Source organism: Lygodium microphyllum, chromosome 6 (genome assembly GCF_053477565.2).
Source record: "Lygodium microphyllum isolate KBCC chromosome 6, Lygodium_microphyllum_v1.1.10, whole genome shotgun sequence".
Classification (NCBI taxonomy): Eukaryota; Viridiplantae; Streptophyta; class Polypodiopsida; order Schizaeales; family Lygodiaceae; genus Lygodium; species Lygodium microphyllum.
Window position 1 is genome coordinate 66,964,787 of NC_141140.1, and position 23,359 is coordinate 66,988,145.

The 23,359-nt window shown below is 44.2% G+C and overlaps 1 protein-coding gene across 2 annotated transcripts in view; it reads right to left on the minus strand.

Annotated features, from left to right (window-relative positions):
* The window catches only part of LOC148034646 (BTB/POZ domain-containing protein), a 132,152-nt gene that overhangs the window by 67,272 nt on the left and 41,521 nt on the right, over positions 1-23,359 (minus strand). For both annotated transcript variants that reach the window (XM_087679580.1, XM_087679581.1), the window contains exons 2-4: positions 15,829-16,012; positions 15,036-15,104; positions 14,852-14,950 (exon numbers count right to left, since the gene is read on the minus strand). In XM_087679580.1, the coding sequence (XP_087535706.1) occupies positions 14,852-14,950; positions 15,036-15,104; positions 15,829-16,012 (352 nt within the window). The remainder of the gene's footprint in view (positions 1-14,851; positions 14,951-15,035; positions 15,105-15,828; positions 16,013-23,359) is intronic.

A 23,359-nucleotide genomic window follows, 5' to 3' on the forward strand; every position in this document is an offset into this window, starting at 1 on the left:
TCGCCCCGTCCTGCGCGACTTGTTGCCGTTGCCCGCGTGACCTGTGACTCGCGCCCCCTGCCGTCGCCCTAACCTGCGCCCCACCGCCCCGTTTCGCCTGTGTCTCGCGCCCCCTGCCGTCGCCCTAACCTGCGCCCTCTATCGCCAGGCCCCGTGGACGCCCGCCATCTGCCCGCCACTTCCACCGCTGGTCGCTGGTTCTGTGCCAGCGAGCAGCGCCCTTCGCATCTGCCCCTCGCCGTCTACCTTGTGCCTGACCCCGTGACTCCTGCCCCATCCACGATTGACCGGTGCAGAGCATTCCGTCCGTGGTTGACTGCTCTGCGTCAACGAGCAGGGCTGCTGCAGCCGCATTGATGCCTCACCGGTGCCTGACCCGTTTCCCCGGGCGGTTCCCTGATTTTGCAGGTCTGCGGGACTTGCACAGAGAGAGAGAGAGAGAGAGAGCGAGCAAGAAGACAGCAGTATGGCTGGCCTGGATATGGATTTTCTCGACCGAACGGTGGCAGCCCTTGGCCCTGATTCCGATGCAGAGGAGCCGGAGGATATGGTACCATGCACGGAGGAGCTGCCTCCGGGTTCTGAACTACCGGGTTCTGAACTGCCGCCTGCCGGCAAACGATCCAAGCATACTTCTGATGAGCCAATGGGTCCTCAGGAACGTTCCTATGCGCAAGTGGCCTCTGATCCTGTGGATTCGCAGGAAATTGACTGGGAGCATTTGCTGGACTTTGCCAATACTCTGCTTGGCGACTATGTCCAGCATAATAATGAATCTTTTTCTGATGCGGGAACGGATGATGTACTGGAAGCCACGGTGGACCCCAAATCAGTCTTGCGATCCTTCTCGGTGTTTTATGATCGTGCAGTTATACTTTTCTTCACTGGCACAATCCCAGTGCTGTCGCATATTCGCCAGTGGATGCACCATTTATTGCAAGGGGAGTGTGTTGAGGAGATCTTCCTTGGACCTCGCGGCTTTTATGAGGTGCTGTTGAAATCGGAAACGCATCGAGCTGAGCTCCTGTCCAAGTTGCCACTATTCTTTGATCACCGCTTGGTCCATGTTGTACCATGTTGTACCATGGTGCCCCATGGCCGACTTCCAGCGTCTGCTTCAACGAGAATGCCCGGTGTGGGTGGAAGTGGAAAATTGTCCGGCCGTCTACTGGCCAATGTTGAAGGATGCGATGGCGGTTGTGGGAACAGTGCTGGTTCCCCCAAGCCTCAGGGCAATGAACCGCAACCGTTTATGCATGTTATGGGACACGGCCAGGAAAAGGCCCGCATGGCTTCGCCTCAATTGTTCAAGCATGCATCCTTTGCATTTTCGCTTGAAATGGAGCAACTTTGCGGGACACTGCTTTTCATGTGGTAAATTAGGGCATTTCATGGCTGAATGCCCTGAAAGGCAACCGTCTTCGGAGGATGCGCAGGTTGTGCTGCCCAAGGATGACATGGTGCTTGATGCCCCGCCCTAGGAAGCCCTTCAGTCACCTCACGTCATGGATAAAGGCAAACAACAGGTCCTGGGTTTGGATTCCCGTCGCACTGACTGGATTAAGGCACGTCCCAAAAAAGGTAAAAAGTTGGATGCAGGTCTGGCGGATCCTGGGCCTACTGCTTCCCAGGATTCCATGCGCACGTATACGCGCAGAAAAGAAATGGTCACTTCACAGCAAGCTGCGCGTACTTCGGCCCCGTCTGCCCCCCGTAATCAGTCTCCAAGGAAAGTCTATACCGACGGCCCCAAAGGCCCCCCTGCTAAGCTGGCATTTCATACCAAAGGTAATGTGATTACACCCTGGGATCGGCGTTATCCCCGCCCCACTCCCAAGGCAGTGGATTTCCCTTCTACCTCTAAAGCAGGTCGCCAGAATTCGTTTGCAGTATTGGCTGATTTTCTAGATGAGGGCGTCCTGGATGCTCTCGCGGAAAAGGTGAAATCGAGGCAACAGGCGCCTCGTTCCTGACTTCCTTTTTTGAAGATATATGAAGATAGCCATGTGGAATGTGCGAGGCATTTGCTCTCGCCATAAGCAACACGCCATGTGGACCGTCTTGCATGAGAACCAGTGGGATGTATTGTGTGCAGTTGAGCACAAAAGTCACAGTGAAGCAGGAAAAGTTGTGGATTGTCATGGATTCCATCTATTTTATGAAAGCACCCATGCTACGCACTATTCGGGCGTGCTGATGATTGTCCATGAGAAATATCAACCTGTCCTTATTAAAAATGATGTGCAGGGCCGCTTTCTGGTAATCGAAGTCTTATTTGAAGGAGAGATTTTATGGTTATTGGGCCTCTATGGTCCGAATGATCCCGCATCCCGACGGGATCTTTGGTCCACTTTGCAGGCCTCCATGTCACTTGGCCGAAGGGGGTTCTTGATGGGAGATTTCAATATGTGTGTTCACTCTTCTCAGTCCACTTCAGGGCATTCGGTAATGGATGCGCCGGAAAGCCGGATGTGGAATTCCTTTGCTTTGCACGTACTTAAGTAAGATCTTTGGTCGTGGCTTCACCCTTCTTTTTCAGGGTTTACTTTTCATTCCGCACAATATGCAACTACTTGGTCGCGGCTGGACAGAATGTATATCATGCAGGGGGACGATTTTCTTCTCGAGATGCTGGAAATGAAGGTCTTGCAGCAGTATGCGTTGTCGGATCATTTCCCCCTCCAGCTTGAGATGCGGGCACAATCTATTGCACCTTTTATGCAGTTGCTGGATAGGCTCCCTTTACGTTTCAACTCCTCTTATTTGAAGCATTCAATTTTTCAGGGCTATATGCAGCAATTGATTGAGAGGTTCTTATTGGACTTCGCCCCTGAGGGCTTGCCTTCATTTGCACGGTTGCTCTCTAATGTACAGCGGGTTGCTCGGCAGTATGGGATCCATCATGCCTCGCTTTGTCGCCGACGTCGATCTGTAGCAGAGGACTTACTGGCTTTGGTCCGTTCCTTGCTCCTGGAATCCCCAGATGATGATTTTCTGTTGTCATTGGAGAGGCGTTTGGCCCATCTTCTTCAAGTATTTCAGTTGAAATCTTATCAGCAGGCCAAGCTGCATAACTTGACTGACACATTGCAAGATAGTGCCTGCCAGTCTCATAAGTTCTTTCGCGCCTTGCATGCGTCTCCGGCTCACGACAATATGACCAGACTCCAGGATTCGGAAGGTCGCATCGTCACTGATCCGCAGACCATTGTCAATATGTGCAGAAATTATTTTATGGAACTTCTTGGTTCTTCTCCCTTGCCTTCTAGCCAGGTTACGCATGCCCGCTCGGTCTTCTATCATCTGGTCCGCCAGCAGGTTCCATTTGATATGCAAGCCACTTTGGAGGCGGATATTTAGGAGAAGGAGGTTATGGATGTTTTGTTGCACCTGCCTAAGGATAAAAGTCCTGGCTGGGATGGTCTCACTAATGAATTCTTTCAGAACTCGGCCACGCAGTTGGTGAAGCGATTGGTGGTCATGTTTCAGCAGGTTTGGGAAGCAGGGGTCATGCCCTCCTCATGGAAAGAAGGCCTTATCAAACTGATTCCAAAGGTCCCTTCGCCGTCAAAGCTGCAACATTGGAGACCAATCTCTTTGATGGGCTCCATGTATAAAATCTACTCCAAAGTGCTGGCGAATCGGCTTCACAAGCACCTTCCCGCTATTGTGCATCCTCTCCAATATGGTTTCATTAAGGGCCGCAACATTCTGCATAATATCTTAAATGTGCAAATGGCTATTGACTATGCGCGGCACTCCGGTCAGGAAGTGGTATTGATTCAATTGGACTTGAAAAAGGTGTTTGATTATGTGGACTGGTCTTTCATTGCAGATCTCATGTCTGCTATGGGCTTTGATACCCGGATGTCCCGATTGATCTACACCATTAGTGCTGCGGCTTCCTCCAGAGTTATGCTCAATGGTGGGGTTATAGAGCCATTTGTCCTTGCACGCTCAGTCAGACAGGGTTGTCCTTTGAGTCCTCTCTTCTTTGCCCTGGCAACTCACTCGATCCTTTCAATGTTATCCTCCATGGCAGATTCTGCTCAGCTGGCAGGGTTGTCTCTTCCTTTGGGCCAGCACTTCATTAGCCAATCTTTGGCTGATGACACCTTTATGATTTTGCAGGCAGACAGGGACAACATTCGCAAGGCATTAGATGTTTGGACGCTTTTTGGTCAGGCCTCTGGGCTTCGCATCAATGCCTTTAAGTCAACCATTCTCAGTTGCACGGAGCCTGATTTACAGTCATTAGGCTGGCAAGGCCAGGTGGTTTCGCGTGGCTCCATTGTCAGGCATCTTGGATACCCATTGGGGATGGATGTACGGCCAAAGGACCTGCTGGAGTGGATTTCACAAAAACCGGCGGCGAAGTTTATGTATTGAAAGTCGCAAGCGTGGCCATTCCATGTCCCCCTCAAAGTGGCTCAGACAATTATGCTCCCAATGCTAACGTATTTCCTGCCATTGTTGCCATGGACGCCTACTACTTTGAAGGCTCTCACTCATCCCATCCATTTCATGCTATGGAAGAAGGATTCACTGCAGGCAGGCATTTCGTGGATTTCATGGTCACATACATGTACCCCTAAGCGCATGGGTGGTGGAGCTATTTTGGATGCAGAAACTCATATGCTAGCTCTCCGTTGGTCCCTTTTTCGTGCCATGTGTGTGGATCATCACCCGTGGACCACATAGCCCGTTATTTTCTTGAGGACAGCGGGCTCCGCCATGGTAACACCCGGCTTCGGGCCTCCTGGTGGCATGTCCTTAATGCTGACTCTCGTTTTTCCACTCCCTCTTCCTCTTTGTTACTGCACTTGGTCGGCTCTTGGAAAGTGGTGCTCCAAAAGGCCCGTTGACACCCGGTAGGGGACCGCTTGCAGACTAACTCCTTTCAGCTGGAATTGTTGGCAGTATCGAGACTACTTTCATAGGAAGATAAACATCAGCTCAAACTGAGATTTAACCGCATGGCCCATTTAGGTGTGACGTCGGTTGCGGATGCTACCCTTGCCACTCGCAATGTCCTCGTATCGTTTCGGACTGCTAGGCGACTTTTCAAGATCCCACGCGGATACCGTGATTTATGGAAAAAGCTTTCGTCGGAGCTTCAGGGTAGGCAACCCTTTCCTGCCCTGGCTGTGGATCGCCCTTGGCAGGACTGGAACCTTGCAGGCCGGTTGAGTCTGGAAAAGGCCTCTACTAATCAGGTGTATCATCTTCTCATTCACGATCACCAATGGCTGGGTGAGAAAGCTAATACTGTTTGGGGACTGCGGAAATCGCTGTCATGGTGGCAGACAACGCTGATGGAGGGCTGGCTGAATAAGGCACCTTTCAAATGCAAGGTCTTTCTTTGGCGGGTAATGATTGGTGGTCTTCCTCTTGCCTCGGCCCTTGTCAAGCGTCGCATCTCGAATGGCAATTGTTTCTTCTGTACCACAACGGCGGAATCGGCCCGACATCGTTTTCTTTCTTACCCGCTCACCAAGAATATCTGGTCACTCTTGTCGCACATTTGGCGCACTGTGGTGGGGTCCTCACTAACTCCTTTCGACTGGGTTTTTGTGCGCCCGAAGTATCCCACACCGCCACAGTTGCATATGAAGATCTTATTTCACTTTTTCAGATACTGGGGATGCTGGCACATTTGGACCACGCGCAATGCTTTTCTCTTTGATTCGGCCTCTAATGTACCGCGCCATATTGCCAAGCTTAAAGGACTCTTACATTGGCAGCTAGATCTCATCCGACACTCCGACTTGCTCCCTCGGGAGGATTTGCATCCTTGGCATATGGCAATTGCCTCTGGGTCGTTGCCATGATTGGTGTAACCTTTTTAGTACATTACTACGGGGATTTCCCACAGTTGGCTTAGGGCCCTCGTGTCTCTTGTAATCAGAAAGAGAGAGAGAGAGAGAGAGAGAGAGAGAGAGAGAGAACTTCTTCACCTGATGGCTTAGTATCATCAAGTATCTTGTAATCAAGTAATCTTGTATTTTTTTCGTAATTAATACAATTACCTTTTACGAAAAAGAGAGAGAGAGAGAGAGAGAGAGAGAGAGAGTGACGGTCATGGATGGTCCTAAGCCATAGGCTTGGGATGCTCTATCAATTGTATCTTTGAAGTAGGACATGTGGTCTTGGATGTATCCGTCACAATTTGGATATACTTATCATTCTTTTTTGGCAGCCAAACACCTGGGCTAGATTGGATAGGATCTATATTTTTCAAAGCGATTCTTTTCTTCCTGCATTCATTGACATGTGGGTGGAGTGACAGCATGTCTTGTCAGATCACTATCCTTTGGGGTCTTGGAATTGACCGATAGATCTGTTCATGCCTTTAAGGCTCTCCTTGCTCGTTTGCCTCTTCATTTCAACCAATTGTTTCTGCAGCAAAATCAGTTTTTGGAATGTATTCAGCAACCGATTGCTTCTTTTAGCTGGAGGGTCTTATCTGTAGGGATGGAAGCATGGGCTATTTTTAGGGATAATGCATGAGCGGTATCCCAACAATATGGTATTCAGCATGCTTCCTCTTTACAAGCTGAATTGCAGCATGTGCAATCTTTATTGGCCCACTCGTTGTCTCTGTATCAATCAGGGGATTCCACTAATGACTTGCTCTCATGCATTGAATGGTTGAAATGCAGGGTTCAATCTCTTCAAGAAGAGGAATATGCAAAATACAAATTGCTGGCCAAAGCCGAAGCTTTATGTGATAATAACTGTCAATCTCATCAATTCTTTGCTCATCTACACCAGAAATACGCCCAAGAAAATATTGTGTGTTTGATGGATGAGCAAGGTGTTATGGGGACTGATCTTGTTTCCATCATTCAAATGTGTGTTGAGTTTTATAAATCGTTGTTGAGTCCACAAGAGATTCTTTTAGATGTTGTTCACTCTGCTTGCCGCTATATTTGCGATTTGGTCAGTAACCAAGTTAAGCCAGAATGGGTTGATTTGATGGAGGCTGATATTTCACATGATAAAGTGGAAGAAGTGATGTCCCATTTGCCTCGTAGGAAACATCTTGGCTCGGATGGGCTTCCTAATGAGCTGTTTTCAGCCCATGTTGAGCAGCTTAAGAACCCATTAACTCGAATATGTCAGCAAGTGTGCAATTCGAGTATGATGCCTTCAAACTGGAAGATTTCAGTCATTCGGTTATTGCCCAAGGTTCCCTCTCCAACCTCTTTGAAACAATGGAGACCCATTTCTATTATGGGTTCTTTATATAAAATCTTCTCTAAAATCATTGCCAATAGCTTGTGTCCGTTGGTCTTCTCCTCTCCATGTTCACTTTCCTTTCCATTGCACACTCTCACCTAGTATCAGAGCCATGCATGGAAGCCAGTCTACGAAGAGGTGCATCCTATCTGTATTGCAACCAGCTGGGACGACATTCTATAGGCATGAACATCTGCATTTGGTCATGAATCACTGCAGGGCGGCCTGTTTCTCAGTCTTCTACTGCTGTGCTTTTACATGAAGCCATTGTGCACACCTGCGTTTTATGCAGGACATCAGTCTACGTGCTGTGTTTTATATCTATGGGTCTTTTCCTCAATCCTGGAGGCAGATATTCAGCCGGGATGGAACATGACAGGTGCACAATGAAGGACATCCCTGTGTTTTGTGCAGGGCACTTTGTGCTGCATTTCTTTACTGGAACCCTCCTGTATGCCTAGGCGACAGCACAGCTAACCGGGCGGTTGTATTATACTCTGCACATCTGCGTTTTGAGCAGGCCTCCCTGGAATGACCTGTGTTTTTGCTCGGGACAGGTCTTTCTCTGTTCCTGACAGCTGTGGCAGGTTTCAGCCCATTTTTGGGCTGTGTTTCTATTCTGCAGTCATGTAGGCACCTGTGTTTGCCGCAGACTAACAAACCCCGTACTGGTGGAGGACATCTGAGCATCTTCTTTGTTTTCTTGCAGGTAATTAGTGAAGGACAAATATAGCCGACGTGTTTACTTTGGGGGATCGGGTGGCTCGGGATTGTGTAGACCAGCCACCATCCCATCACTCGTACCCTCGAAGCCTTCTTTCGTCTATCTCGCCTTCTGAGTAACCTTGGCTCATTGACAATGGTGCATCAAGACATAAGACTCCTCAAGGTGATTTATCTTCTCACCATTGGTTTAGCAACTTGGCTCATCCATTTCCAACTAGAGTTTTCAATAGTGATCCATTTGAGGCCTCTGAGTTTCCCTTGGCTTGTGTTGGCCTTCCATTGGATCAGATTTTTATCTAGAGGGGGGTCTTACTCCTTGGATAGCATTCTTCATTGGCGGACTTAAATGGCATTGATACTCTTCCTACCAGCCTCAAATCTGCATTTCCTTTGACCTTCAAGCACATCCAAGATCTAAGAGGGGATGTTAGTAGCCATATGTCTTGTATGGTCATCTCTTGCCTATGAATCTTAGTTTGGGTCAAGTGAGGACATTTGGAACTCTCATATTGTATTTGTCTGTCATTTTATGTGGTTCAGGAACTTTAGATAGAGGGCATATTAGTGCATTTCTTTTTGGGCACTTTAGGTTGTCCTGGGTGACCACATTTTAGGCATGTCCACTTTATTACAAGTTGTGGCCCTAGTTTGCCTATGTATAGGGGGTTTGCCCTCTCTCTCTCTCATTATTCATCACTAATTCTTCATAATTATCCAGTCCCCCCTCATTCTCCCATCCCTCTACTACCGTCTGGCACCCACATTGACGCATAAAGCTGCATATTGGGGCTGACCGTTGCAGCCTTGTATCCTTCGGTCATTGCTGTCAAATTGTTCCTTCTCTAACATCCATTCTCCTTCAATCTCCTCTCCATGTTCACTTTCCTTTCTGTTGCGCACTCTCACAGTCTCTTCTTTATGGCTTTTCTTTTTTGGCTAAGTATTCTCAAGAATTAGAAACGACCAAATTTAAGCAAAAACTGCTACGACATAAAGTTACTATTTTTAAAACATATGTCTATTTATTATGATTGGCATTTTTAAGACACATTAAGACTCCTAAAATTTATGGACCTCTCTTCCTCAATATGAATATCTTGTGAAAGCTCTCTTTGAAAACATTACAACAACAGTCCTAGAATCCCCATAAGAGTTCTCTATGCACAAATATGGGCATTCTAAACTTTCATCTTATATATGCATATTGTATAAACTTTAATCATCATATCACCTTGTTGATTGTAACTACCTATTCTAGTAAATCGAGCTCACACTCAAAGGCATTAATCCTTTTTGTATGTGAGCCTTGGCTTGATGTGCTTGAGTTCCAATCTCACGCACCCAATCAGGTCATATAGGTGGAACTGTACACTATCTTTCTTCTGACCTATATATCCTAGGGAACCTTCTACTAGCAATCAGCCAGCCAGAACTATTACCTATACTATAACAAATTGATATGCATTATACGATCTATATTATCAAGACAAGCTCTCGCATTGTGGTCAACCTGTATGCATTACTCAATCATCAAGTACCAAAGTCCATAGTATCACACTCAAACGTTTAGGAGCTCCTTGCCAACCTCACAAGGTGGCACATTTGGAAGGCACATTGTCAAATGATTTTTAGAAGCAAGAGCCTCTCAATATACGCAACCTTGGCAAAGCTCTAGACATCCATTATCCAGCCACTCTCTGGCTGTTGGAACTAGCTGCAAGGCGAGTTCTAGGTCAGTCAAGAACTCTAACAACAGCTATTGCTTGATTGGGGTGGCCACTGCCTGCTTTTCATGATGCAAGTGGGCAGTCCTAGATGGAATATACTCCTCAGTGGCTTTTGTAATATAATTAGCCATATTTTTAACACAAGAAAAAAAACTTTCTTCTAACTCATTGCATGGATCCACCACAATCTATGTTAGTTTGTCTCATATATTTTTAGGTTCGCATAATTGTCTCATATAGTTTGTCTCATTATATTCAAATATGTAGTTTGTCTTAAGATAATATACAAGTAGCTTGGATTTCTACCATCTGTAAGGACTTAACTATGCAAGCAAGCACTTACTTATCATCATTCTAATGAACACTTAGGTTATCAACAAACTCTCTCAATTTCATAGGGAGCTTACACCTCTTCATTTGTATTAGTGTGCAACTCGAATATGTTAGTGTACAATCCAACCATTCTAACAAAATAATTATAATTAGCTTCAAATAAGCCATGTTTCTTATTTAATTTGTGAGGGCATGGAGCAACTTGCATCATGTAGAGCCACTGTTCATCTAGTGGATTAGAATGAAAAATAACATGCATACAAAGTAATGCATATGAGAAAGTTGCACAAAGTGAATGTGACTTTAAAAATTAGAAAGTAATAAAGTTTATAATCCTATTCGCAATGTTTGGAGATAAACAATGCATCATGTAGATTTGTCTAGAATTTCATAGAGTCCACCTCCACAAATCCTAAAGGTCCCCTTCATAGTTGTGCTTGGGCCCTCCATCACCACTTTGTACCACTAAAAATCTAAGATGAACATTTTGAAACTATGGTAGTGAAGTTCCAAAATCTCTTGGATCTTCTCAAAATAGTCTATTTCAACTATTACAATTTTTTCATTCATAGCTTTGTAACAACCCTGAGGGGTTCACCTTATAGAACATATAAGATACCATGTGAGTTCAAAAGAAAGGGTATTATATTTAGTAAAATTTATAGAATCATATTTATAAAATGGATTTCTAATATTCATGAATTACAAAGCAAACAAATTCTATAAGTAACTGGTTGTGGTTACTTCAAATTTGAAAATAACAATAGATCAAGCTTGAGTCGCTATTAAGGCAATCCAAAGCAATAAAAAGGCAAGCCAACAAATGAAGAAGAAATTTGGCTTTCGAAATGATAAATATGTTTTGTTGAATTGGGATAAAGTAGGCTCAAACAAAGTTTCAAAAAAACTTCATCTTTTCCAAAGCTATCTAGTAGATAGTTTGGACCCTTCAGAGTACTTGATAAAATAAATGAATTTTCTTAGACTAGAGTTCCTTGCTTATTGGAAAACACATGATGCTTTTCATGTAAGTTTTCTTTAAGCTTTATGTGGGAGCAAAACCAAAGAAACCCACTAGTGAAGATACCCCAGAAGTTGAAGAAACAAAACAACTCTTTGAACTTGAACAAATTTGTTTCACAAAGATAGAACCACAAGAAGTGACTTTTTGATACAAAGTCTTGCTAAAATTCAAAAATTTATCCACATAGATGAAAAATCCACGAAATAAGAGCATTTGCAAAAGTATCATTAATCCCATTTGAAGATATCCATTTACCTAAATGTTTGAGTGCATCCTCCAATTCAATATCAGTAAAAGGTTCTTCCAACTTTGCAACCTCAATTGAGTCATCAATTGGGCAAACAACATCCAGAAATTGACAACGAATAGCCAAGAGAAAAGCATTCATTGAGTGTTGTACATGCATTTGCAAATTTAACTCCGAAGAGAGTCTGCTTGTCATCAACATGCAACTTTTTAAAAATGATTTTGAAGAGCAGCCCTTGTCAAGAAAAGGCTCATGACATGCTCGAATCTGCCATTTTTGTAGCTAGTGCTAATGAATGGTTGGATGAAATTATTCTATGTGCATGCTCTTAAGCATGTGACTCGAGACCAAGATTATTAAAAAAACAGCTTCTTGAATGCTTATCAGACAACAAATGCACTTGATCTACTGCTATAATTGGTACATGATAGTGTTAGCGGATATGTTAGCTCATGTGTGAGTCTGTGCATGCAGAGGCTAGGCACATTATTTAGGATATTTTAGGCATTTTTTATGGTCTTCATTTTGGTCATATTTAGCATTTATTGCTGGCTGACCTGATCATATTCAAGACATATTTTTGTCCTATATGTTTAGGCTTCTTCTCCTCACTCAATCAATTCATCTACCATCACAAGTGTGGAGACTCCATGAAGAGAGGAGCCAATGTCGATGCCCGTGCAACCAGTGACTCACTGTTGTATGCAACTGTCTGGTGTTGGATATATGGATTCCATTTCCCGAGCATACATAAGAGTTCTCATTTGTATTGTGTTCTTCAATGTTCTTTCTTTCCCTTTCTATTTTGTCTTGTGTTTCAGCAATTTATTACAGCATATATTTACGCTTCCATTGCTACTCCACTTCTGACATGGTATTAGAGCTTAGGTTCTATGCTCCTACTGTGTTTTCTTTGCTGATTTCAAGACTGTTTTGACCATTGCTGATCAAGTGACTGTTGTTCCAACCACGCGACCTGTTTTTCCTACGTTTTTGCTGACGTCAACATCTGTACCGCCTGCGTCAGCCCCTCTACTACTTGCCTGTCAGTTCTAACCTACATTTTGGTGTCTCTGCATCTCATCCTAGATGGGCAACTACTTTATCAGGTCGTTTTTGCTATTTCTGGCACTTTCTAGCTGAGTTTTTTACTTTTCGCAATAGATTTCTTCTTGTTTTGATCAAATTTTGGTGAATATTACATGTGAACTCTCATTTCCTGCTATCTATGCTTGTGGTTTGGTTATGTTCCCTCTCTAAATACCTCATTTTCTCTACTTCTCTTCTAAATCCTCTACAGATGGCTCCTCCGTGCACATCCACTGATGATAAGTTACATAGACCTGATTATCTTACATAGAGTGCTGTGATGAAGGCTTGGTTTATACAGAAGCGGTTATGGTATGTGGTTTATGAAGCTATTGAAAGACCTCAACAGCCTTCTCCTATTCCCACTGATTTTGATAAAGACAACCATGAGGAAGCAGTGCTTACATGGGATTCGGACAATGCTTGTGCTTACTCGGTCTTGCTTGGGTATAATTCGAAAGAAGTCCTACCAGTGGTTACCACTTACAGGACATCTTCTGAAGTATGGACAAAGTTGCAACTCATGTATGTGGCACCTTCCACCATGAGGGCAGTTACTCTTTATGGATAGCTCCAGCAAATTCCGTTCGAGACCAAAGATACTATCTAGTTTTTTCTACTTTGTGTCACCCAAATCCAAGACTAGCTTTGGCAAATGCAGTCTACCCTTCCAGAGGCTCATCTTATTAGACTCTTACTCTCTAAACTCCCTCCAGTGTTTGATAGAGTGGCGAATGCTTTAACGGCCTAGACATCATCAACTCCTATCAATTTTATACATATGACCTCGATGCCACTTGAGCATGAGGCATCATTACAGTTACATGGGAGGTTTTCATCAAGTTTTAGTGAGGCTCTCGTTGCTTTCAGAGAGGGGTTCGAAGAAGAAGAAGTCGAAGTCCCACTGTAACCACTGTGGGAAGAAATGTCATTTATGGAAGGACTACAAAGAGTTAGCGGCTTCCAAGAAGGAGGAGGAGAGGACGAAGCGGAATGTGGGCTCCTCCGACAAGACATCATCTGCCTCAAACTCAAACTCTGATCCTTCGACCAAGGAGAAGCCCAAGGCGCAAAAAGGATTAGCTTCTTCCGATCACGAGAACGTATTGATGACCCCTTCCTCAATTGCTTTCTAGTGGTGGTGATAAGGCATCTCTCACAACTCTCCAGTGCAAGAGAGGAAGTGAGAGAGGGTGGTGAGATGGAGCAACCGCACCTCATCTATACATCTATACAAATGCCAAAGATCCAAAGAGGGACTTCCCTAATGCATCGATTGAAGTCTGGCAAGTTCAAATCCTAAAGCTAGGATTGACATCCAGGTTCATGATTGGCTCTTTATTTAATAGAGAGCAAGCTTGGCTTCTAGTCTTGAGCTCACATGAGGGGACACTTTGGCAGTCTGGCCAAAGGTGAGACTCCATGGTCACGTATATTCTAGATACATTTTTGGCAGGATGGTCCTGTATGCTACTGAGAGACATTGGGAGAAGCACAGAGATATACTGCAATCTTTTCTATTTTCACAAGCTAGTACGATCGACCTCAATATCAAGTTCTCTCCGAGGCATCTTGTGGTGGCTTGATTACCCACTGCTTGGGTATCCATGGTTCTACTTGGTGTTTCTATGTTGTATGGTTTATGATTCATTCTCATTGTACCATTGTATTGTATCAGATCACAAATGATCTGAGAGAGGGTGTTAGTGGGATATGTCAGCTCGTGTGTGAGTCTGTGCATGTAGATGTTGGGCACATTATTTAGGATATTTTAGGCATTTTTTATGGTCTTTATTTTGATCATATTTGGCATTTATTGCTGGCCAACCTGATCATATTGAGGACATATTTTTGTCCTATATATTCAGGCTCCTCCTCCTCACTCGGTCAATTCACCTACCATCACAAGTGTAGAGACTCCATGGAGAGAGGAGCCAATGCCAGTTCCCATGCAACCAATGACTCATTGTTGTATGCCGCTGTCTCATGTTGGATATATAGATTCCATTTCATGAACATACATCCGAGTTCTCATCTATATTGTGTTCTTCAGTGTTCTTTCTTCCCCTTCCTCTTTTGTCTTGTGTTTCAGTAGTTTATTACAGCATATGTTTACGCTTCCATTGCTGCTCCACTTCTGACAGATAGGCCTCCCATTCATCATGCCATTCAATTGTGGCTAACAGGATCTGCAGAGTCATGACATGGTGATTCAAGAAGTATAGATGTTAGGTGGGCTATGATGTGAACTAAAGACTTGCACCTGATCGAAAAAACTGAAGTACTAGCTAACAAATAAAGATATCCAGACTCACCTACATAGTAAAGTCCAAGCACTGCTTTACTGCCAGATTAAATGTCAAACATGAAATGCTCACCAAAAGTTAAATATCAAACAATTCATACAAAATGTTTCTTCTCTCAGAGATGAACCATTTGCAAAACTTGTTGACTCAAACTGACCTCTTTCAACTCCACAGCACCTCCTCGACATAGGTAGCCCCAACAAGCCTTCCTGACACGTTCTCCATAGATCCCATAATCTTGGCTTTCAGCAAAAGCCTGACACGGTAAGAAACGTGTTATGCCAACATGCATCGCAAATAAGAGGTAATCAGGTTTTAAATCTTGTTAATTTTATTTCAACCTGATATGACAGAAAATTGTCTGTCCATATTTCAGAAATGATGAACTCAGTACAAATGGCGCACAAGTCCTGCATGGAGCAATGCACCAAAAACATAATAAGTTCCCATTTTTAACATAAAAGACATATCAAGAATCCATTATACTCATTTTCCACCCAATCAGACCAATTGCATTATTTGGGAAACCTTAGCCACACTAGAAGGGGCAGCAGCAGTATACAGTGGAAAGGGCTTCCCCAAATAGAGAAAAACACAGATAGAAATTTAGTGGAAGTGCCAAAAATGTGACCTGAAAATTACTAGTATCCAACTTTACCTATCAATAAAATGATTATTCTTTTGAACTGCAAAGCATCTTAACCTTCAGATGGATTCAGTGATTGTTCAACTCGTGAAAAACCATGTTGCTTCAAATGCCAGTTTCTTTTATTCATACTCAGTTCCACAACACGTGGTTAGAACATGGTTGACCATGCGGTTATAGCTGCAGTGATTGTGATTCATAGAACAGAGTTCTTGAAGGTTGTAAATTAATAGATCAGCTCCGCAATTCAAGTTCCACATGTGCAGAGGGGTGAAGGCAAGGGAGATGGAAGAGATCAAATAAAAATGGAGAAGCAGTCTTTCACATGCTTGCTTAAGAATGCAAACACATTTTCACCCATCCTTAGCAAACAATGTTCATGTATTCATCTAAACAAAACATAAGATTACTGACCATTACGATGCTTTCACAGCAGAGAGTTTTTTGTAGCAGGAGATCTTGTTCATTTGAAACCACCCTGCACATACCTGCAAATCAAGAAAAGAAGCAGCAGCCAACACGCGAAATGCATTTCCATCATTCAACTTGGGATGGTGCCCGTAAAGGTAAGCCAAAGAGATAGCCACTGCTTCTCCATTAACATTCTCATCATCAATCTGCAAAGTAACTTCTGGCGCACCAGCTTCCTTCCATGGACCTTGAAGCATGTGCCTGTTTCCATCCTATACAAAACTTAGATACCTTCAAAAGCTCAACGTTACTTCTAAATCTGAGAACTGAGAAAGACACTGAACATGAAACAATAAATAAGAAATGCTGCATGCCTCATACATGGCAAACCAAAAGGCTGTGTTATCAGTACATTGTACCATGGTGTTTCTTGAATCTCAATGTTGAAGATTTTTTTGCCATCTACTACATTTTCTGGATCAGCAAAGCAATAAGTTTGAAACATTTGTTTGTTCTGATATAATGTTGTGAATGTGCACGAGCATCTCATGGTATCAAAGCCAAGTGTGATTCTGTGAGAGATTATTGCTACATTTTTGTGGCTGTTGCAGAGATTATTGCTGCATTTTTGTGGCTGTTGTAACCTTTTATCCCCACTCTCCCTATAGATGTCACCAAAATGAGAAATGGGCTTAATGATTTTATTAAAATGGGCTCTAATTCTACTACCCATAGCTCTAAGGATGGTGACCATTACACTAGCAATGAAGGATTTAACACCACGCCATACAATGGATGAGTGTATAGGCTATGTGGTACAAGAGCAAGAAAAAGCAACAAGGTGCAATGTGAAACTTTTGAAAGTTTACACCTTAGAATTGAGTTACATCATAAGTTTTGCCCAACAAGCATCTCACTTAGGGCACTTGAGATATAAACCAAGCCCTAGGTTAAGTTCAGTACAATGAGCAACTCCCTTATGGTTAATGATCAAGTCATTAATTAGCCCTTAATCAAAAACAAGATTTGAATAAGAAGCAGCTCGTTACTCATTTAGAAAATTGATCTTGCCTATTTGGGATCTCCTCCTCTCTAATTTGAAAAGCCCAAGTTTGAACTCTGGAGACAGCCATTCTTTTCTTTGTTGCTACAGAAATTGCAGGTTTTAGACATGAAATGTGAGTTGAAAGCATGAGTGGAGTGTGGACAGCAGCCAATCTTCTCCTCTCGACATGGGAATCCATTGGCTAGCTTTGTTACTCCATTTACAACAAGCTATGCTACTATTTTGTTACCTAAATATCAAAAAAAAACAAGTTATTACAATACTATGGGCTGAGATTCTAGTTTGTTGTGGTGGCAACAATGCAAATCTAAAGTGCAGGTTTGAATTTACTCAATTTAATAGTGAATTGGGTGTGCAAAGGTGAGGGCCAAGAATTGGGATTGATACATGAATAGGGCCAAGGCTTCCTACAGTGTATTAGATCACTTTGCAAATGATATTTGTGTGTTTTATACATTGTTTGCAATACATAACGGCGAATGCTATGAGACCATCTTTGCACCTTGAATGTCACTTTTACATGTCATTGAACTATGGATTGTGAGAGTGCGCAATAGAAGAAGGAACTCAAACACAAAGAAAGAGAGAGAGACAATCTGCAAGAAAAGAAGAAAAAAAACCTGCACTAAACAAGGAACAAATGCTGAATAGAGGAGGACTAATCAGTCCCTGCACTCAGTCCACAGCATCAATGAGGGCACCAAATCAGGCTGATGATGACTCCAGCACCGAAGACGGAGAAAGATGACGGAGTCGGAGTGTGCACCTGCCAAGGAAGGAGGCAAGATGATAATATAATTGACTGCAAAGTGGGAAATGGCTTTAAATAGCCCAAAATCCCAAAATTGGCCAACCTGAAATTTGGGCCAAAAATATGGCCGACCAGCATTTAATGCTGGCTGACCAATAGTAAAAATGCTAGAAATGCTTAGAAAAATCCCTTAAAGGGTGGACAATGTCTGTTAGGAGAGGCAGGCCGAAGAATGCAAAAACTACCCCAAGAAATGCATTTAAAATCCCAATTGGAGGAGAAAATGCACTAAAATGCAAAAATTGAGTACTCTAGAATGCACTACCTCCTCCGTCAAAACAAGTGATAGACCGTTCAGAGCTCTTGAAGTCCTCGTCTAACTCAGACTGAGGCTCATAAGCAAGAGATGACAAGGCATGACAAACATGATTGCTAACACCCCCTCCCTGATCCTCGATGTGGCAGAAGGCCAAGGGAAAAATGGATCTTAGGGTGGCAAGAGGAATGCCAATAACAATGAAATCTATCGATGAAGACTACCAATGAAGCTCTTCACGATCTTGGAAAATCCCCTTTGAAACACTGGGGGCCAGAGAATCCATAGCCGCATCATCGAGATCGCCCCCCTCTGAAAGGGATGGGGGGTACAAGAGAACCACCGCAAAGAGGGTGGGGATGGGAAGCAACCTATGGAAAAGAGTGTGCATAAGTGGGAATGAGTGTAGAGGACCCTACATAAGAGAAGGGGAATGGAGCCTATAAAGCCCGCTCCCCTGCAAATCTGTCGTAATAGCAATCCCTATAGAAGAATCCTCAATACAAATGGCCTGCTCGCTAAAGACAACCCAAGTAACAAGCCTAGTAAGGCCATAAACAGAGAGGAGTGAAAAGCCCAAGTTCGAAACATAAAGGGCCTGTAAAAGGGAACTCAACACGTGGTCTGATAAAGACAAAGTGCCCAACACCACAAATAGACACCGAAACAATATCGCCAACTGTGATTGAACCCTCTTAAGAGCATAGATCCTGCAACAAATCACCTCATGGAGTCACATGATGAGAAGCTCCACTATCAACCAACCAAGGCCTCTCAAAAGATGAGGCAACCACTCAAGAAGGATCCCCCAAGTCAACAATACGAAGAAATACTAACTCATGGCTAACCATTGAAGTAGAAGTAGAAGGCTCGAATATTTCAACTCCATCCTTCGCTCTCGGATGAAGGTGAGGATACTTCTTCGAGCATTTCTCCTCTAGATATATCTCCTTTCCACAATAGGGGCATTTAGGCTTCTCCGGGTCGGAGTCAAAACCTGAAGAACTCTCCTATCTTTTAGTCTTTGACTTCCCTTTCTTCTTCATTCCCCCTCCCGAACCTACAACAAAAGCTTTGGGGGAGGTGAATCCACTAGCTACCTCTTTAGCGTACTCACCATGCTCCAAAACAAGCGGGGCAAGCTCCTCCCATGGCAGCTTCTCATGGGTCCTTGAGGTAAGAAGGTTGGTATAGAAGACACACATCAAACCAAGGAGATGGTAGCTATGAAAGACACATATACTATCCAACCCCCATCATCAAGCGAAAATGAGCAAACCGCTCAGCTGGAAGACCCTTCGTGAGAAAGTCTGGAGGGTTGTCATCTGTATGTACCTTGACAAGCTCAATGCCTTTACTGTCAAGTACATCCCTGATAAAGTGATACTTCACCTGTACGTGCTTTGTCTTTGTGTGAAAGACAGGATTCCGTGCTAGCATGTCACAGTGGAGGATAGGAACATCTGTAATACCAAGCTCTCTCACCAAACGTGAAAACCATAAAGCCGCTTTGCATACCTTAGTGGCAGCCACATATTCTGCCTTTGTAGTAGACAATGCGACACACTTTTGCAACCTAGATATCCAAGAGACTACTCCACCTATGAACATGAACACATATCCTGAAGTAGACTTCCTACAGTCACGATAGCCAACATAGTCTACATATGTGAACCCAACAACAAATGAATTCTGCTTACCAAAACAGATACACAAATCCTTTGTGCCTTAAGGTATCTCATGATACCCTTCACTGCTTCCCACTGCTTTTTGCCAAGATATGCCATGTATTTGCTAACCACTCCCACAGCAAATGCAATGTTAGGACATGTAGCAACCATAGCATACACATCAAGCTATCAACAGCTGAAGCATAGGGTATCTTGGCCATTTCAGCCTTTCCATCATCTGATGTAGGGTTGTCATCTGCACTAGTTTTCACATATGGAGGCAATGGTACACTAATGGCTTTCCCCAACTCCATATTGAAATGCTACAAAACTTTAGTGACATACTCCTGCTGTGACAGATAAAGAAGACCCTTCAATTTGTATCTGAGCATACGTATGCCAAGTATGTAATTGGCCTCACCAAGATCCTTCATATCAAAGCTATTGTGTAAACTCTGCTTCAAGGAGTCCAAGGCATGAATATCCTTGCCTACAATCAGCATATCATCCACATACAAAACCAAGAGAATAAGGTGTTGAGAAACCCTTTACCCGCAATTTATGTTTTTGCATTTCTGTGTTTTGCGTTTAGGGTTTACAACCCCAAAAGGGGGCACCATCCTAGACTGACTGTGCCTATGTATAGGCCACTCTCTCATTTCTTCCTTAAAGCTGATTCATTCAGTCCGCAACCTCTTCTCTCCAACCTCTCCACTATCCTCACACCCCTTCAGGAGGACATTGCGGATCATGGTTAGTGGCCATCTTCATCATCTTCCTTGTGCTACGGCACCCTTGTTCCCTTGTATCACATTCACTCCATGATTCAGAACTTCGTAATTCCGTTCATTAGAGTTTCTTCTCTCTTCTCTTCTCTTCTCCGTGTTTGCCGAGTTCACTTCGTGTTCCTCCCTACAAACCCTATTGTCTCGCATGTACGTCATCTTTTGGCATGGTATCAAAGCTAGATTTGCTCAAACAGTGGAAGAGATCCTCCACTCCAGTGAAGGCAAACACCGGTGGCGGGTTCACAGAGGACATCGCAATCTCAGCTGTCCCTTGTTGTCATCTACAGTTTGGCACCTATTTCCAGCCTTCCACCCATAGTTTGCAGCTATTTACTGCAGAGCAACTGTTGTTGATCACTCTCCATTCAAAAAACAATCTCGTTTTTGCAAATTTTAGGTGTTTCAGCTTGCTATCCACACCCCGTTCACGGAGGACATCTCAACTGAAGCTGTCCATTGCTGTCTACATCAGAGCAACTGTTGCTGATCACTCTCCATTCAAAAAACAATCTCGTTTTTGCAGATTTTAGGTGTTTCAGCTTGCTGTCCACACCCCGTTCACGGAGGACATCTCAACTGAAGCTGTCCATTGCTATCTACATTAGTTGGCGCCTGATTTCCAGCCTCTTCTTGTAGTTTGGAGATGATCCCAGCCAGGCGACTGCTGTCCCTGCACAAACCTACTATCGTACTGCCTGCCACATCATCTCTGCAGCCTGCGTTTGGCAATTTGCTCTCTCCTCCAACTGTCGCCTAGCTTCTAACACTGTCGCGAGGCTGTCCCAACCTGCATTTGACAGCCTTCTCTCTCTTGCAGGCTGTCCTGCCTGCATTTTTAGTCTTTCTCTCTCCTACAAGCTGTCATGCCTGCGTTTTTAGTCTTTCTCTCTCCTCACCTGCGTTTTTCTACTGGTTGCAACCTCTTACTGCTGGTAGCATCCTCCTCCCACTAGTTCAACCCACTTCCAGCCCTTCCCCTACCCTCCCACCCCTTGAGAGGCAGATATTGTGGCTTGTGGTTTGTGGCTGACATCTTCCTTCTTCAACAAGGCACACTGGTACCCATGGCTTCTTCCACAATAGATGACCAGTCTAGTGGGTATTCCTACTACCGCATGAACAGTCATCCCACCAAAGACTGTCGACTTCGACCTTTACTCCCCACCCCCCCTGGAGTATATCCGTCTCCCACCTGGCACTTCTTATGCCACCTCTCTTTTCTGGGCCACAGAGATCGTTTTGCATCAACTATCAGTGTATTATACTCAAGGCAATAAGCCGCAACTGACACGCAGTAAGTCCTTTCGAGCACACGGAGGTTGTAAGACCTTACGAGGCGATAAGCCCTCTTGGAGACCACCCCACTGCATGAAGGTTTCCCCCCACCCACTTCTGGGTACAGTGGCTTCCACGGCCCACATCTCCTCCAAAGTCCACTCTCTTGAGAGCCTGCAACTATTCCCCAGCCTTGGCTCATCCTAAGCCTCCTTCGCCACCCTCTTCCACTCAAGCCACTTCTGGGTGCTTTGCGGCTTCTTCTTCCGAGCCCCAAATACCTTCTTTGACACGACCAGTGGTACTTTCTTTGTTATCAGATGCTTCACAGTCCGTGAGCCATGAGTAATTGGATTCCCTCTCTCTCACAGACTGGGATTCAAAGGGGGATTTTCTTACTTTGCCCTCAGAGAGGGCTTCCAATTCTTCTTCAGCTTCAGGGGGGCTCCTACTTCTACTCCTTGCGATTCAAAGATGGACCCTATGTGCCATGAAGTTCTTAATACACCACCACCTTTCACTTTAGAGAAGTGGCTCTACTTTGAGCAGTCATTTCCTCTACTTATACCCAGGATCTAGAGGATCTACCTAGATCGGGGTCCTTGGATCTTCAGCAACAACTTGGTGGCTAGGCCTTCGTATTCCTTCTAGCATGGAGTCACGGAGCTAGTGGCTTTTCTCTGGAGCCTCAGTTTCCGGTTCTACAACTCATCCAATCTCCTAACTATCTTCAAAGGTCTCCTTTCAGGCAATATTCCCAGATTACAGGGTGGATCTTCTTTGTCCCTTGGTCAGCATGGAGCCATCTCCCGAGATCGAGTACGGGCATATCCTTATGATTCTCAGCACCACACAAAGTCCGACATTCCTCCTATGCATTGCATGATTTCATCATCTTTGTACTAGGGCGCTTGGGCAAGTGAAAAATTTCCCCACGAGGAACACTCTCCAAGTGGCACCTACTACATGAGCATTCTTCAGCATGTAGCATTGCATCTCCACCTCACTCTTCTCTTGTTTCCCATTTTGGGCCTGAGAGGGGGTGTTTAGAAACCCTTCACCCGCAATTTACATTTTTGTGTTTCTGCATTTTGCGTTTAGGGTTTGCAGCCCCAAAAAAGGACGCCATCTTAGACTGACTGTGCCTATTTATAGGCCGCTCTCTCATTCATTCTTGTTGAGTTTACATATCATGTGCTCTTTTCCCTATGCAACAAAACCTTCACGCTGCTGCATATAGATCTCCTCATATAGATCACCATGTAAGAAAGTGGTTTTTATATCCATCTGTATAAGTTCCATGTCTTCAGATGCAACCAAGCTCAAGATGATTCGCAAAGTAGTCATTTTAACTATAGGAGAAAAGATTTCATCAAAATCAATTCCATGTTCTTGCTTGTACCCTTTAGTAACCAAGTGTGCCTTGTACTTTGACAGAGAACCAAAAGTGACTTTCATTTTGTAAACCCATTTACGAGCTCGGTCATTTCAAGAGGCAATGTCCCAAGCTTGGAGGAGGACATCGCCAAGCACCTTTCCAAGAAACGGGCCATAGACAGGGAGCCGCTACCCATCGACCATGGAAGCAGAGTTTGAAAGGGCCATAGTCGATGCCGCTCTTCACAAGAAAGGGCCGAATCGCCAGTTCTCGGTGATTCATCAGACACCGTCGGACTATCAAGGTAAAGGTTTCAAGACCTTGATTGATTGTTGCAATAGCACTTTTTGTCCTTTTGGCAAAT